The following is an 18,833-nucleotide window of genomic DNA, read 5'->3' on the forward strand; positions in this document are numbered from 1 at the left end:
ACATAGGAGTAGAGTTGAGTCTGGAATGTGTTGAGTTTGAGGTATGCTACTTAGAAACGAAGGTTTGGAGGATGGAAGAGAATTGTAACATGCTCGACATAGTATTATAGACCCTTCAACTAGCAGACACTGAAATAATGCTTGCTCATGTATGTGTTCAGCCTTTCCTAAGGTGGACATTGAATACCTTCTCTGTGCTAGGCCCTGTGCTGGATGCTGGAGACACAGAGCTCACATGTAGATACCCAGCCTTGCAAAATCTTGAAGACTAGTTGATGAAATAGACAGATAAGGAAACAAATAATTATGTTTTATAAGGGCTATAATAGAGATAAGCACTGGGTATTGAGACCACATGGAGATTTGTAGATGGTTTTTGGAGAAACCAGATTAGGACTAAGCTGCATATTAACTGTTAAGTTGGTATTAGTCAGGTAAGAAAAAATAGTGATGATATTTCTGGCAATGGAATAGCATACACAAATGTCAGGTGGTATGAGTAACATGGTGTGCTAGGGAACTACATGTAGCTCCAAATAGCTGGGTACTAGAAGAGGCATGATGTAGAATTAAGGCTAGAGAGGTAAATGGGGCCAGATCATGGAGCACTTAGTTTTTTTCTGTGTGCTAAGGACTTGGACATTTATTTTGCCAGAGATGTGGAATCATTAAAATGTTTTAATCAAGTATTCTAAATGATCCCATTTTATCTCTTTAATTTTTCAGTTTTTATATTTCTTTGTATTATTCTTTCAGTGATTACTCTAGAGGTTACAGTACTCTTTCTTGTGTTCTTTATTTCTTCTTGTGGTACTATGTTTCCATCTGAGATTATTTTCCTTCAGTCTGAAGAATTTCCTACAATTTTTCTTATAATGTGGATCTGCTGGTGAGTTATTTTCCCAGCTTCTGTGTGTCTGAAAAATGCATATATTTCATTTTGGGTTTGGAAGAATATTTTAACTGGGTTTAAAACTCTGGATAGCAGGATTTTTCTTTTCTTTCTTTCTACTCCTTAAAGATAACATCCCATTGTTTCTTTATTTCCATCTTTCCTATTGAAAATCTACTCTTAATATTGTTGCTTGTTTGAATGTCATATCTTATTTTTCTTGGATGCTTTAAAGATTTTTCTCTTTATCCTTGTTTTTCAGCAATTTTATCATGATGTGTATAAATATTTATTTTTTATATATTTATACTGTGTGCGGTTGATAGGAATTCTTGAATGTACCTTTCTTCAATTTTGGACAATTCTCAGCCATTATCTTTTGAAATATGGTTTCTTTCCAATTCCCACTCTCTTGTCTTTCTGGGATTGCAGTTACATACGTATTAGACTTTCTCATCATATCGCAAGTGTTTCATATGTTCTTCTCTTTCCATTTTCTTTTCTGGGTTTCATTTTGGATATTTTATATTGACTTGTGTTTACATTCACTAATCCTGTCTTTTGCCAGTCTACTTTTAAACCTACGTGATCAGTTTCCAATTTCAAATCATATATATATGTGTGTGTGTATATATATATATATATATATATGTATATACATATATATATATATATATATGTATATACACATATATATATATATATATATATATACACACACATATACATGACCCTTGGTTCTGCTTCTGCTGCCTATTTTTCCCTGTTGGTTATTGGTCACATTTTCCTTCTTTGTAAGTGCTGTAATTTTTGTACAATTTTTTTATTGTATGACATAAATTATATATAAAAGATCCATAGATACTGAAATTAATGTTATTTTCTCCCAGAGAAAGTTCACCCTTTCCTTAGTTCGACAGAGAGCATGAGGGGCAGATCATGTTAATCCAATAGAAATTGAGCTTGGTCAGTGCTGGGCTACAGCCTTCGTTAGATTTACTCTGCTGCTGACTTGAAATGTTTTGGGCCTCTCCCTTTGTGGGATATTGTCTCCTAAGTCCTGAAAAACTGTAGGAAACCATTCTCTGCCTCGTCAGTCCAATCTAGAGTCCCCCACACTATCCCAGTACTCAGAATGTGTCCTGTGGGGAGCACTGGCCATAGTTATAGAATTTCTCTAGATTCCAGTATATCACACCAACCCACAGAGTCATCAAAAACTTTTCTAGTTTTATTTTCCCTTAGAATAGTCTCTCTATCTGTGGTAGGCCTGCTTCTCAGAAATGCCCAGACATGATAAATCCCCAAAGGGAAGAAAATGTTTGGCAATCTCAGCTCATCTAAGAAGGGTTCTGTCATCTCTAGAGTATTAATTTGATAATCTTTACTTCTACAGTCCTCTGATGGCTTTAAAAATTTATTTCTGAATTTACCTATGTTTTCCCCCCATCTAATGCAATGAAAAGAATGGCCTGCTATCACCTATTAAATCCAATCCAGAATAAAATTTCTGTTGAAATGTTTAAAACAGGAAAGTGGCATGACTACATTTGCATTTCAGAAAGCTTTCTAGAAACTGTGTAGTGGATCCATTATAATGAGGCTAAACTGAAGGCAGCATATTATGGTAGTGGGAACTTGTTTGCAGCCAGGTACCTGCTTTTGAATCCTCAGTTTACCTTCTACAAGTTGTTTATATCTGGATAACTTATATAAGCTACGAAGTCTCAATTTCCTCATCTGTAAATGGGACTAAAGATATCTGCTTCTTGGAGTTGTGTGGGTTAATTTTAGCACAATGAGTAGCATGTACTTAGCATTCATTAAATAGTATCTATTATTATTCTGAAGATAAGGAGGCCCCAAAAAGGAAGAAACTAATTTGAGAAATATTAAGGAAAAATAAAGGAATATGTCCCCTGATGAGATGTGAAGACGTAATTATCAGGTTTCTAGGTTGGATAACTATGTCAAAAAAAGACTTTTTGAGGGAGGAAATACAGGAGGAGAAGGTAGTTTATAGAGTCAGTTTTTAGATTATATTGACAGAGGTGCCTGTGGGACATCTACCAAGAAAGGCTAACGTTTTCCCAAGAACTGACTATAGTAGGAAGGAAAGACCAAGAATGGCAACTGAACAGCAACTGTAGTTAAGATGAACATGTTTTAGAATTAGTTTTATTTTTAAGTTCACTTTTTTTCTGATTTAGATGTAATACATGGGCATTATAGAAAATTGGCTCTAAAGATAAAAGATAACTTTAAAGAACACAGGAATAGAAGATCTAAAGAGAGGCCACTACTCCTAGGCCTGAGACAGAGAGACCAAGGAAGATGTTCACCTAGCAGGTGGAACTTGCTGGAAGTCTGCGTTCAGGGGTGCCAGGGGAAGCCATACTCAGGGAGGTGCTGTGTCTAGAACTCACTGAGAAGCCATCAAGGGAGTGCAGGGGAGGAATCACACTGGGGGTCCTCTACTTGCCTCTCAGGGTGTTATGGAAATTCATTCACTGGTTGTGGCAGACAGGTGACACTCTGCTGTAAAGCCCTGAGAAGGTGACAACAGAAGCTGCTGGCTCTGGGCTCTGGAGAAACCATAGCTGCATCACAGGAGCCTGGAGCTGGTAAAGCCACTGTAGGAGCCTGGGACTGGAGAGGTCATGCTGTAGGAGCCTATTGCTGGAGAAAATGCACTGTGGGAGCCTCCTGAGAAGAGCACGCACTTGGAAGAGAAATCCATTCTCCTTTAGTGTCCCTACAGTGCCCTCTAGTGACAGAGCTCAACATCACACCAGCTGGCAAAGGGGCTCCAGTCCATTATCACAGAGCAAGCAGTGAAGAGTGGCTTTGGAGCTGAGGGCCAGTACATTGATAACTGGTATCTTATCATCTTACCTGGCTCTGAGTGCTTTTTACCCACTTCTGGTTCTTTACATTAGTTTTTAACCTTTGAAATTGCAGTCATTATTTCTACTAAGTTATTGATTATGGTTGTCTCTTGGGAATTTCCATTTATAGAGGGAATAAAACATGGAACACTCAAAACAATAAAGCATTAGCGTGGGTTCAAATCAAGACTCTACCACTTGCTAGCTATGTGACCTTGAGCAGGTCAATGCAACTATCTGTGCCTTAGTTTTTTCAATGAAGAATGGGCATCATGTTATTTACCATCCTCATAATGTTGCCGAGAACATGAAATAAAATAACCCATGTGAAGTCCTTAGTACAGGGCCTGACACCTAATCAGAGTTTGATACATTTTCTTTATGGATATTTTATTATTATTCTACTCAGCAGCTCTATGAAGAGGAATTATTATTGTCCCTATTTTCTATACGGAGAGTCTGTGGCATAGACTCTGTGGCATAGGCATCAAGAGTCTGCAGCTAAGCTTCAAGGGTTTAAATACCGTGTTCCCCCAACATAAGACCTGGCCAGACCATCAGCTCGAATGCGTCTTGTGGAGCAAACATTAATATAAGACCAGGTCTATATAATGTAATGTAATGTAATGTAATATAGTGTAATATAATATAATATATAATATAATATAGCATAATATAATATAACATAACATAACATGACGCAATGTAATATAATATAATATAATGTAATATAATATAATGTAACATAGTGTAATATAATATAGTGTAATGTAATATAATATAATGTAATATAATATAATATAATATATAATATAGCATAATATAATATAATGTAGCATAATATAATGTAGCATAATATAATGTAGCATAATATAATATAATGTAATATAATATAATATAATATAATATATATAATACCGGGTCTTATATTAATTTTTGCTCCAAAAGATGTATTAGAGCTGATTTTCTGGCTAGGTCTTATTTTTGGGGAAACACAGTAATTTACCTAATCTCACATAGGTAGTAAAAGGTGGACCCTAGAGGAGAAGTGTCCATGTTATTCAGGTGACCATGTTATTAATATTTCTAAGTGCAGCCTTCCTTGTTCAAATAGTACACAAATCACATTCCCTAGGCAGCCTATTTTTTATGCTGATTTTAAAACCAACCATTTTACTATAATATCTATTTTTATCACTTTTATTTAAAATTGTTCATCTTTTCAGGACAATAATTGCTGAATTTAAAAATGCTTATTACAAAAGAGAGTTTTTAAAAATCTCCATTACTAATTTATCGCCCCTCCATGCTATCATTACAGTGTCCCTAAAGTCTTCGCACTGCATTTTGCATACACTCCTTCAATCTCCATAATTACAGTGTGCAGGAGGTTATTTGGCAATTGTATGATGAGAAGCATTGTGCCAGACTTACTTTCAATGTTCTAAACTATCCCTTTAGAACTAGGGACAGTTTTCAAACACTTCCTAATCCCCAGGTGACTTTTTATTCTTACCTGCTGGGTTTTTAATGTCCTTTTGTATTCTCTTTCTTTCCCTTTCAAGTTGAGACATCTTTTCACACTCCTCAGCTTCCAAGTTGTTCCCCGCGGATTCTCAAACAGCTTGAAACCCTTCTTTGATATGCTTGATTCAAAAACCAGGAAACTACTTAGAAGTGTCTCTGGGTCAGGTTTCAATAATGAATTCACATTGTATCTGTAAATCTTTAAAACTTCCAGTGCAGAGAAAATGCTGCATTAGTGATAACCTCAGGTGAATTGTTTTGTTGTTGTTTTTCTGTCAAGACAAAATGATCAGAACAATTAAACAGGTGATTTCAATCAGACTACTGCATAATAGAGAGAATATTCATTAAAAAGGAACATCTCGGAGAAAAGGAAGGGGGCCTGAGCTTACAGAGGCAGGTCAGTGAATCCACAAGTCTTATTAGATGTGTGAGGAAAGGTAGAGAGGGTCTTACCTCAGAGTACAAGATAGCAGAGTAGTGCTTTGCTGTTACTGTGTTTCCCCAAAATAAGACCTAGCTGGACCATCAGCTCTAATGCGTCATATGGAGCAACAATTAATATAAGACCCAATCTTTTTTTTACTGTAAAGTAAGACTGGATCTTTATAATATAATACTATACTATACTATACTATAATATAATATAATATAACATAATAATATAATACCAGGTCTTATATTAATTTTTGCTCCAAAAGACACATTAGAGCTGGTAGTCCAGCTAGATCTTATTTTCGGGAAACACAGTATCTGTTTCCGAAACAAAAAAGGGTGGCAGGATTCTTAACTCTCTGCTTTCCAGGAGCATAGGGCTCAGGTAAAGTTTAACATTATCAGTCCCCCATTTTTGTTCATGATAAATAAATATCATCAATTACTGAACAACTCAGAAGTGATCATAAATCTGGGTGGGGAAAAGCAGCATCTAAGAAGTTGTTTTTTAGGGATTCTTGTTGGCATCACTCCTGCAAAACCAGTTGAATGATATGTGGCAAGTTGATGGCAATGGTCAGTTGTTTTGGAGTCCTGGATATCCTGAGAGAAAAGGATATCTGCAAGACAATATAGCATCTGGACAGGGATTTGGGCTGTAGGCAGGTGTGAGAAGTAGGAAAGTTAGTTTGGAGAATCGTAGTCAGATAAGGAAAGTGGAAGAATTGAAAATTTTCTAAATTTTGGTAGTTTGTGCAAGGTAACACTTTCCAATCCAGTTTGCAGGTAGGTGCCAAACTGGTATTATATATTTCCAAAGAAGGGGAGGAAGTCAATTGAAACTCTACCTGATCATACAGATTAGACTCTACCACATATCTATTGATAACCTGCAATTTACAAAGAGGGGACAAAATAGTTCAGAAATAGTGAACTCAGACAGAATCTGACCACCTGGAAGGGTGTGCTAGAGACATATATGGTTTTCCTTTGACACACAAAATTTTTCTCTATAGGTCTTAAATTATAGGTGAAAAATATACATATAGGTTTTCAGTAAATTCTAGTTTAATATATCTTTGTTTTAGAATATAATCTTAAATCTAGTATCAGTAAAGAATCATTGATATTGTAAAACCCTTCTTACTTAAGCAAACGATTAAAGCACAAGAAGAAAATATTTATAGATGTGTTCATTTTGAGTAAGAAACGAGATATTACTACACGATTCACTCCAGTAAAATTTAAATAATTAAAGATCCAGAATGAGCACAAGACAGATTTTAGAAGTGAAAATGCTTCCTATTATTTTATATCTATGTTTATATGATAACACCAAATAATCTTAAAAGTCATACACACCTACCAAAATTTGGGTCATGCAAAACAGAAGTCATTAACCTGTGAAAACATTTTTTTTAAAAGGTTCAGTAGATGTTCCAAATCATATGTCATAATGGAAATGCAAAGTAAAATTACAATGAGATACCTTTATACACCTGTTAGAATGGACAGAATCTGGAACACCAACAGCACCAAATGCTGGTGAGGAGGTGGAGCAACAGGAACTCTCATATATTGCTGGTGGGAATGAAAAATCATGCAGCCACTTTGGAAGACATTTTGGTGGTTTCTCACAAAACTGTACATACCCTTGTCAAACCAGCATTCGTGTTCCTTGGTATTTATGCAAAGGAGTTGAAAACTTATATCACACAAAAGACTGCAAATGAATGTTTTTCACAGCTTTATTCATAATTATCAAAACTTGGAAGCCACCAAAACATCCTTCAGTAGGTGAATGGATAAATAAACTGTGGTTCATTCAGACAATATTATTCAGCATTTAAAAAAAAGAGCTGTCAAGCTATGAAAAGATATGGAAGAGTCTTAAATGATTATTACTAAGTAAGAAAAGCCAATGTGAAAAGGCATACACTGTATGATTCCAACTATATGACATTCTGGAAAGGGTAAAATTATGGAGACAGTAAAAAATTAGAGGTTACTAGGGATTGGGGAAAAGAGATGAGTAGGAGGAGCACAGAGAATTGTTTAGGACAGTGAAAATACTCTGTATGGTAATATAATAAGGGACATATATCATTATCCTTTGCCCAAACCCCAAAAATGTCCAACACCAAGAGTGAACCCTCAGGTAAACTATGCACTTGGGATGATTAAGATTCATCCTTGGTAAAAAAAAAAGGAACCATTCCGGTGAGGTTCTGGGAGGCTATTCTTGTGTGGAAACAGGGAGAATATGAGAAATCTCTGTACCTGCCTTTCTACTTTGTTGTAAACCTAAAAATACTATTAAACATTGTCTTTAAAAACAAAGGGAAGAAAAGGCTCAATAGGTCGTGAATAACAATCATTCAAGAGTCATTTGTAGACTATTACAGCATTTTAATTAATCTTCACCACTCTGTTGCTTTGTCACGTGACTCTTACTGGATGATGCTGAAAGTTGAATGACAGCTTGGCAATACTGACCTAGAGTCTAGATTTAGAATTAGAACCATGACATCAAAATGTGTACAGTGGATAATAGCATGGGCATCACCCGGAAGCACGTTAGAAATGTAACGTTACAGGCCTCAGGTCAAAGCTATTGAATCACAATCTGCATTTTAACAAGATTTCTAGGTGATTTTTCATGCACATTAAAGTTTGAGAAGTATTTATCTAGATGACATAGAGGATAAGAATTAGAGAGAAGGTTTTCAGAATACTGTGCACTCATAGGCTATCAATGGCTGGTCATTGCAGTGCTATATTGACATAGTCACCAAGTCCCTTTTTACCAGGCTGCCTTTGCTTGGTTTGACACTATTTTTCATGTCTTAGTGGCCAATTTGGTGGGGAGGGAAGGATCAGATGACAAAAAATTAACTTTGCTCCATTAAAATCACTGAATCATTTTATTTTAGTGAAAATGTTTTAATAGCTTCATGACCATTACATCTTTTATTTTCATTGCTTTAAAAACACCTTTTGGTTATCATTATAACAAATCTTGTCAGGCAGCCAACTATCAAATGAAGTGATGAATATAAATATCATATTTTCCTAGTTAGGAAATAATGAATATAAATGGTTACCAACAACACTAGATGTGGATGTTTATGAGCAGGGATTGAGATAAGTAGATGGATGTTCCGATATATGACATGGAGAACCACCCTCCTTTCCCCATGAGCGAGCCCTTGGGTCTCTGGAATGCAAGAATTCTAAAGTGTAGGGACTGAGCCCACCCCTTTGCATGCTTGGAAGTATCTTCCTTTATTTGTTCATTTATTCAACAAAGATATTTGCTGAACACCTTCCAGGTACCAGACACCATGCTTGGTGCTAAGGGTATGTGGAGTATAAAGGCAAACAAATTCTTTGCTCTCATTGCATTTAGCATCCAGGTAAGAGATAGACAATGAATAAGTAACTACATATAAGAAGTTAAGTTTGGATAGTGAAATTGGTAAGAGGTATGAAGAAAATGATACAAGATAATGTGAGAGGATGTGCTAGGATGAGCATCAGTGAATGTCTCTTTGATTTTTGAGCTGAATCCTGAAAGAAGGAAGCAACCCCCAAAGAACTGGGGGCAGAATATTCCAAGGAGAGAGCACAGAAGTGTAAAGCTGCTGAGGTGGGAATAAGGTTGACATGTTCCAGGGACAGAGAGAAGGTCAGTTCTGCTGGAGCAGAGTGAGAGCTATGGAGACTGGCACCAGATGAAGTTGGCGGGGCGGGGGAGGGTTAGGGATCAGGCCAAGTGGGTCCATGTAGCCTGGTTTAAGTGTGAAGGGAAACCTTTAGGGTATTTGAAGAAGGAATGTGACCCCAAGAATCCATATACATTTGCTATTGCTAACATTTCTAAGAGAACTGCTCTCTGAGATTCTAAGTAAATTGTGGGGCCTGGAAAGCAAGAAGTTTGAGACTTGAGGTTCTTATGCTAGCACCTATGTGGGAACTTGAGGGTGCTTTAAGACAAGGTGTATTATTGAAATAAACATACATTTTCTTTACAAGGATTATCCAACAGATTACAGTTACAAACCAGAGGAAACCTGACCAACCAGTCTTTTGGTCTCAGTAGGAACACTTTACCCTTTGCAGTGTTGTGTGGTAAACAGTGTATTTCATAGCAAGTGGATCAGTGTTCCAGGAAGTGGCAGAACCAGCAGGACCATAGGTTGAAATTTATGACAAGGGCTTACTGAGAAAGTCCAAAGTGAACAGGGTTGAGTCAGGAAGGGAAGATCATGGGAGGCTGGGCACAGGCTGAAGCTGTTGTCCAGAGATCGAATTTCTTCCCTCTTCTAGGAGCCTCAGCCCTGCTTTGAAGACCTGCCAACTGATTAAGTCTGGCTCACCCTGATTATCCAGGATAATCTTCCTTACTTAAAATCCATTGATTAGGGACTTTAATTACATCTGCAAAATTCCTTTACAGCAACGCCTAGATTAGTGTTTGATTGAATAACTGGGATGTTAGCCTTGCCAAGTTAATACATCAAGAAAACATGTCATCAGAGCAAGGTTCAAGACTTTCTTTTATAATCTTAAATAAATTCAGTAAGTGGTTAATAGTTTCTTACATGAACCATAATCCATTGCAGACTCACTCACATCATCATAAGAAAACCTCATGCCATTAACCTGACAGATGTTATTACTATGAATAGTGAGAGGAAATGATTACTATTTCCCTTTTAGAGGGTGTTAGGTTAATTTTGAGATGTTTTTGCCACATAAAGGAGATTGCTAATGACACCAATGATGGTTAAGTTATTTTATGGGCTTCACCTACAAAGATCCTTAAGAGCAGTAGGAAAGTTGCTGGGAATTTTAAAGCATACAAGGTGAAGAGCAGAAGCCAGGTTGCAAGCAGCAATCATTTTCAGGTAAGCATGTTAGGTATCTTTCCTAAAAGAGATTTCAGAAGAAAAGAACCCAACTCTACAAATCTCCGGTAATTTGTTGATATTTTTTCTCTCATCCTAAGTAAATAGCCACTTTTATGAATAATTTTGTATTTGTAATTTTATATGCTTTTTTAAAAGAGTGATTCGAAAATTGTAAGCTTCAGGCCCAGAAAACAGGGATCCATCTCTACATATGAATATTTTAATCATATTTAACTAAAAATAAAAAAATGAATTATTCTGGCAAGATGGTTTCTCTCAAGATCTTAAAAGGGCCTATCAGTTAGCTATCGGTTTAATTGTCCTGAAAACCAGTTAATTACATTGAAAATTATTTGTCTAATTTAGTGACAAACATCAGTAAAAACAGCTAGAGTTTACTTCAGAAGTAATATTCTGGCTCCACGGTGAATCTCAAGAGAGCTCTAAGACATTCAGAAAGCCTTGTGATTCTGAAGTGCTAATCTGCAGTCAGGTGGGACAGGACCAACTGCTAATGTACAGAAATCCACATCATCTCCTATTGTGGTATTAGGCAAAATGAAAGTATTTTCATATGTAGCTTCCCTTATGAGGTAGTTCCGGGTTTATTCATGGTTGCTAAAAAAAAAAAAAAACACACAAAATCAAACAAACAAAAAAAAAGCATATTTATACAGTTCAACTCTTAGAACATTTAAAACAATATTCAATGAAAAGTCTCTTTCCTTTCCGTGATGCTAACTTGTCCAGTTTTTACTAGCACCTATTTCCAGCAGCCATAATTACGAGTTTCTGTGTACCTTTTGAGAATTTCTGTATGCATTAATGATTTTAGATTTTGAGCCCTGCTTTCTTTTGGTTTTTATTTGCCAAGTATACTTTTCCAATTCTTGCATTTCAAATTTTCTGACTCATTTTATTTTAGAGGTGTTTTGGGTTTTGTTTTTGATCCAACTAAAAACAAAACAAAACAAAAAAACCTCCTTTTTAAAAAAATTATGAAATTGAACACATTTAACCTTATTGATATTTAGACAGCTCGGTTTTGCGTTTCTCATACTCTTTTACGCTCTTTATTGTCTCTATATTTTTAAGGTTGTCACTGGATCTGTAATTTTTTCTTTGTTTTCAGTTTGTTCTAGTGGTACTTTTATAATCATAGGTTGATATAATTCTTCTAGCCCTTAATTTCTCTAAGACAGTTAAATATTAGATCCATGCTGAGTGATGGTAAAATAAGCATGTTTTTTCATTCCCCTCCCCCTTTTCCACAACACAATTATATTCAATAATATGATCTTTGTGCTTACTTTTACTTTGTTAAATTTTCTTATAGTGCTGTTACTTAACTTGGTTTAAGTCCTTTGTCTCCTAGGTGTTGTTGATTTACCATGAGTGAAGTATCTTCTCCCTTAGCCTCCAAATTTTCAGTTGTATCGTGTCTACATTGTCAAGCATTTGGTATTTAACATCTATTTTTTCGTCCTGAATTCCACATTGTTTTAATCTCATGTCTACTTTTACATATATTCAATGCTCGGTATCAAATCTTTTTCCAAATTTTCCTCAGTCATTTCTCAATTTGTTTTTCAGTAATTTTCTTAAAAAGGACTCTTGGAAACAATAGGTCCTGAATACCCTGTATATTGAAACTAGTTGTCATTTTTAGATTTGACGCACAGCTTGGATATTTACAGTACCTTTAACTCACTTATTCTTTCCTTGATTATCGTATTGGTGTTGCTTTACTGTCTTCTGGTATTGCTTATGGCCATGAAGACATCCAACATAAGCTAGATTTCTCTCCTTTTAAGTGACTTCTTCATTTTTTCTGGCTGCCAAATGATTCTGTCTTTATTTTTAAAGTCTGATCACTTTACTAGGCTATGTCTTGGTTTTGACTATTTTGAGTCTGTTATTCCAGGTACACAGTACAGTTGGATCTCAGTATCCATGATGTTTTCATTGGCCGATTCAACCAACCTCAGATTCATAGTATTCAAAAAAGAATATTATGTTGTTGCTGACATGTACTATATAGCTAGGCCTATGATGGTTGAGTCTATACTGAACGTGTAGAGTAACTTTTTCTTATTATTCCCTGAACAATACAGTACAACAACTGCTTACATAATATCTACGCCATATTAGGTATTATAAGTAATCTAGCAATCGTTTTAAAGTATATAAAAGGATATGTATACCAGGCATTCAATATTAGGCACTTGGAGGTGGATCCTGTATCCCATTCCCCAAGGATACCCAGAGATGACTGTATGTTTTATCTATATATGTCAAGTTGTCTCTTATTTGAGGAAAGATTTATTACATACCATTAAATATTTTTTGTGCTTTGGTCTTCTTAAGAACTCACCCCATTTATGTTGGATCTACTTTTTCCATTATCTGCCATTTTCCTTTCTAATTTGTTTTCTTTCTAATTTTCATCTTATTAATTATATTTGAGTTTCTCATTTGTATACTCCATATTTCCCATTATGTCTATTTTCACTTGTGATACTTTTTCCCTGTATTTTCCTGAGTACTGCCAGCTCACATTTCATTATTTCCTGCCATGTCTTAGTCTCTTCTCTGAGTTCTTTCCCTTCTGTTATGTGATCTTCCTTCATAGAGGCAAGTGCCTTTTCAAGTTTTAAAATTTAATTTGTGGCAAAATGCCCAGTAACAATATTATCTGTCCAATGGCAACCTTTTTCTGGTGTTGGTTCATGTATTGGTTACTTTTGCTGCTCTTTTAAAAATTTGTTTTGTTTTGAATTTTGCTTATAATATCTTTGTGTCGATGGTTTGACAGTTATTAATTTTCTAAATTGCCTCTTTTAATTAATTAGCTTTTTAATGAGTTGGCTTTTCTTAGACCTGAAATTTGTAGTAGGTCCCTGGAAGAAAGCTTGTAATGTGTGATCAGTAAGGCCTTCAGTTTTTACAACCCACAGGGGCAGACTGTGGTTAGCGAAAAATAGCTCCTGGGTGTGATTCTTTATGTAGCCCTGCCTCATCTGTTTCTCTGAACCAAAGGAGGTAGGGGAGAGCTTTTGTTTCCTGTCTTGTTCACCTCTGCTTCCATCCATAGATATAAATGAAAGATAAAGTATTTGTACTGCCAGCTGAGCCCCTCCTCTTTAGTGAGTGTCTTTTTTGCTAGCACTTTCTGAGATGCTGCTACTGATGGCCTACTTACACTCTCCACTCTCATCACTTTTGTTGTGTAACTTCTGCCCAATCTCAGCTGTTTGAATGCCCTTCTTCATATTTTATAGACTGTAGGTCACATCTAGCTTTGGGTTTTGCTGAACATGGAACGTGGCATTTGTTTGCAGAGTTATTTTTCCTCATTTTCCTGCTTGTTCTTGTATAATAGCCAAGAGAAAAAGGGGAAAGCTCATTGGCTTACATAGTCGTGATTGTACGGGTAGCAGAGAGTTTTGCGTATTTTTTTATTATTTATAGATAGATAGATAGATAGATAGATAGATAGATAGATAGATAGATAGATAGATAGATAGATGCTGTTATACAGTGAGGTGTTTCACTGTTTATACATAGTTTCTTTATTCCAAATTCCTTGGCTTGGCATTTAAAGTGCTCCTCAGTTCAGCTCTAAACTCTTCTACTTTCATCTCCTTCATATATTTTATACTTCTGTTAAATTGTACTGAATTATTCAGAGTTCCCTGAATAATAGTTCTTATTTCTCCACACTTTTATGTACTTTGTTCCCTCTAGTTGACATTTCCTTTCCCCCTTGGTAACCTTTCCATGGTCCTTATTATCAATTAAAATCCTTTCTGAATTTTAAGTTCCCCTCAGATAATATCTGCTTCTTATGGCTTTCTTCTGATTTCTGTACATTGTTATAATCTCTTTGTATGCTAAACCACAATTTACATTGCTTATATTCTCTTAGAATTGTATCCTATGGTATATAATGTTTTGGTTATTTGGGTACTGTTTCTGCTTTCTACTTCAGTTGAAAGAAAGCCTGTGACTTTGTCATATCTGTGCCCCATTTACTCCTGAGCACAGAACATTATGAATATCACACATTCAGTAAACATTTGTTGAAATGATAAAATTAAGCAAAAAGCCAAAATTCATTTTTGAATGCATGGCATGGTTTCCTCCTACTTCTCACTGATACACAATATAACCACTCATGGGGATAATTTGTCTCTCTTTTTTTCTTTTTCTGAAGCCACAGATCCCTGCAGATCAAAGTATCTTCTAAGGATGCGATTGCAGATGTGCTTGTTTAGTCATGCAGATAGTCAAACTGTGTTTTGATTATTTTGATTGTCTTATTTCAATACAGAATAATTTGTTCTTGGCTTTTTATGAGTACTTTGTAGTTGTTAAGTAGATTAAAAAACAAAAATGGAAAACACAATCTTCTTTAGTCTTCCGTCAAATGGTGGATCTCTATCATGATATAAATACATTAATAGAACTAACTATTAAAACTTAACTTTTAAATTTAAACTGATGTCAAAGGAATAGCAGAAGCTTAAGAGAAAGTTTTCCTGAATAAGCTCTTGGTTTAAGAAACATAGACTTTTTTAGATAAAGTAAAATTTGAGAATTTTTTCCCCACTATTTCATTTAATGGGTCCCTTCCCAAATATAATTTACATGTCATTTTCTTCATCATTTTGTAGCTTTGAAAGCTGTGTTTGTTGAGAAAAACCTGTTTCCCAAAGACATTCTGGATCGTGAACAAAGAGCCAAACAATTGTGTCAAAAAACAAGTAGTGAAGTGAAGATAAAAAGAAATAAGAAGCAATTATAATTGAAAGAAAAATACTTTGTCACATAAAGTATGTATATGAAGTGCAGAAAAGGAATGAAGAATTCTGCACCGCTTTTATTTTTATTTTATATTTGAACTTCAGAAAGTTTTATTTTCAGTCGATATTTTAGTGCTGCTTTTATCTATCACCTTTTATTCTCTCTGTATTCTCAATAAAAGAAAGATTGGACAAAAGAGAGGGCAGTATCAATTGGTATTATCTATTCTCAAGTGTTTTTATATATAAAAAATGTACAATTTCAGAACAAGGTATTCCTACCAGTTACACCTTTGGTTGCTTCTATAGACAAATAGTTTTGGTCAATTTTCATTGTGAAACCCTCACTGAAATTAAATATGAAAAGTACTTACACAGTGAAGATCTACAAACTTGACTTTTAAAAAAAGTTTCCACTAATATACACTTCCTAGCTTTTTAAAATGATTCTGATCATGCAATTAGACCTTGTCATTATCAGCTATTCTATTAATTCTCATTGATTTATATCCATTCTTCTATGTACTTTTCAAGAAATCACCACATAAGTTCTACTTCTATAATTTGTTATAATGTACTCTAAAATTGGGTGTCATAGTACAACTAAAGAGGTAATAGCCTCAAAAAAATAAATACAAAGAAATAAAAAGGACTGGGGCTATATAAAGGACTCCGTCTATTTGGAAGGTCAAATAGGAGATGTTGGTTTTGAACTTCACTTTTTTGATCCATTTTTCTTTATAAATATCATCATCTAGCAATCACTATTATTATGCTGCTTTTTTATTGTGTCCTATAGGAATAATTAATAATTTCATTGAGATAGCTTTAGTTGTTTACTATACATTAATATTTTAAGGAGTCCTTTAAAAAATATTTGTATTTTGAGAAGAATTTTGCAATAACACCCACAAATAAAGAAAATAACGAACAATGCGTAGGGGCCTATTCTGTCCAGTTACTGCAAAATTCATCATGTTTAAACTTCACAATAATGATATAAGATGTATCTATTTCAAGGTTAAAAATCTGAGATTTGGATCCATTAGAAGAGTGCTTAGTTATTGATGGCAAAGTTGGGATAGGAGCCCAGATCTGCTCTTCTCCAAAGACCATATATTTTGCCCTTCACCATTCTGTTCACTCACTTATTAGTATATAGTTAGTGGAATGAATTCTAACAATAGAATTTACATCATCAGTAGATTAAATGTGTTAATTTGGCAGAAAGGGTGGCAGAGAAAAGGTTTTCAGGAGACAGTTCCCTCCTCCACCTACATTTAAGTGCATCCTGAATCAGGCATTCTATATACATATACACACAAACACACTGCATATACGTATCTACATACGTATGAGAAAGATAGAGATAGACAGACAGATAGATAGAGATTAGTTATATAGATAGAGCACACATATGTGGTGAAATTCTAACAATTGGGGAAACTAAGAGACAAGGAGAGAGGGAGATGGTAACTCTTTGTATTATGCTAGCAATTTTTCTGTTAATTTAAAAGCATTTCAAAGTGAATTATTTTTTAAAAATGAAAAGGCTGGTTGAGACAAAGGATTTCTTGACATGTTCAGGCAGAGGCTGATTCCCTCACAGGGATATTGCAGAAAATTCTTCCACAGGTTTGGGAGGTTTGATTGGACAATCCATCATTTCAAACTTAGAGCATATGATTTATGAATCATAAGTTGTTAAGAGTACAGTGGAGTGAAACTTGAGCTGCGTTTCCAGAAATTTAAAAGAATATAAAGATGTTAAAAAGATGTAATATGAATGCCAAATACTTTATGAAGGCTCTTTTCCCCATCCATCAGTCCATCCGTTCATCATCCATCCTATTATTGAAGGTATATGCAAAGAACTATTTTGGTTACGAGACATACACAAATGGAGGCAAATAAAATGCAGTGGTTTATTAAGCAAAAATTGAATGGGCCAGGGCGTGGGGGGTGGGTGATGAGGGTAAGGGGGGTCAAATATATGGTGATGGAAGGAGAACTGACTGGGTGGTGAACACACAATGGGATTTATAGATGATGTAATACAGAATTGTACACCTGAAATCTGTGTAAATTTACTAATAATTGTCACCCCAATAAATTTAATTTAAAAAAAATTGAATGGGCCCACTAGTTTTTCTGGTAAACTTGGAAATTATTTTACTAGACATATTTTAATTTTTTTTTCACTCCTGCAGATGACTTTGAAGTGATTAGTCTGAAATAGTCTAGTTCAGATAGACAAACCTCTCTATAGCCTACTACGTGTACAAGGTACTATGCTGTGTGTGACCCGAATCCCATCCTTAGTTAACTTCAGTGCCTCTTCTGTGAAAGGAATTAAGAGGAACTATTGCACAAGTATATTTAATGAGAATAGAATTTTTAAAGTTATGAAAGTCTCTTTTAATGTTATTGTTTCTAATACTAGGAACAAAATGCATACATAAAAAGAAAAAAAAGATATTTAGTTATTGTTTTAGTTTTATACCTTATAGCATCTAATTGTGCTAGATAGGTAGCAGGATCTCACCTACCAAATGTTAATAGAACTGAAGACTTTATGAGCTATTTCTGAAATTAACATTTAGGTTTACTTATTTAAGATCCAGTTTTCCACCGTGAAAAGAACTTGTCATATTAAAATAGGATGTGCCATCATTTTAAATAGGCTACTTTGTTTGTAGTATGAAGATTTACATTAAACATAATTTAACCTGTTCTCTTTTCAGAACATTTTCCTCTTATCACCCAAAATATATGGAACAAACTGATAAAGGATAAAACTATCTGAAATTAATCCATGGAAGAATTAACTTTTAAGTCCTTTTTTTTATTAATGAGAGCATTTGATTATATTTTTTTAAAGTTTGAAATTAAATATATTTTTAGTTTAAAAAAAAACTGTTAAATGTGAAGAAAGATAATGAGATTAAACCTGTCACCCCTTGCTATAGTTTTATACATAGTCCCAGGTTTATTTTTTTACAGTAGGGGTGACAGTGAAGGTGCTCAAATTTATACCAAAACATATTGGCTGTCACTAATGAATAATTGTTTTTCCTGATGTGTTAGGGGCAAAATAGAGTTGTAGAAGAAACAGATTTTTGAAAATATTGAATAGGTTTGCAGTAACATTTTATGGACACTTAGTTTATCTTTATTAAAAAGATATTAAAGTAGCTTAAATCAGGGAGGATAAATTCATGGCCATTGCTTTTTACTTCCCAAGAGACAGGAAAATGTAATCTTCATGAACTGCTCTACCATAAGGTCCTTACAGAACAACTTCATTAAATGATCTTACTAAGACAGAGTGTCTGTCTCTGTCACTAGGAGGAAAAGTAATGGCCTATTCCTG

The 18,833-nt window shown here is 34.8% G+C and overlaps 1 protein-coding gene across 1 annotated transcript in view; it reads left to right on the forward strand.

Moving 5' to 3' along the window:
- WDR49 (WD repeat domain 49) overlaps positions 1-15,530 on the forward strand; it is a 136,271-nt gene extending 120,741 nt beyond the window's left edge. Inside the window, 1 exon segment of the mRNA XM_081072548.1 lies at positions 15,332-15,530. Within this exon segment, the coding sequence (XP_080928674.1) occupies positions 15,332-15,462 (131 nt within the window). The 3' untranslated portion in view covers positions 15,463-15,530.
- Positions 15,531-18,833: the final 3,303 nt, after the last annotated feature.

This window comes from Rhinolophus hipposideros, assembly GCF_964194185.1.
Source record: "Rhinolophus hipposideros genome assembly, chromosome: 2".
In the NCBI taxonomy this organism is placed as follows: domain Eukaryota; kingdom Metazoa; phylum Chordata; class Mammalia; order Chiroptera; family Rhinolophidae; genus Rhinolophus; species Rhinolophus hipposideros.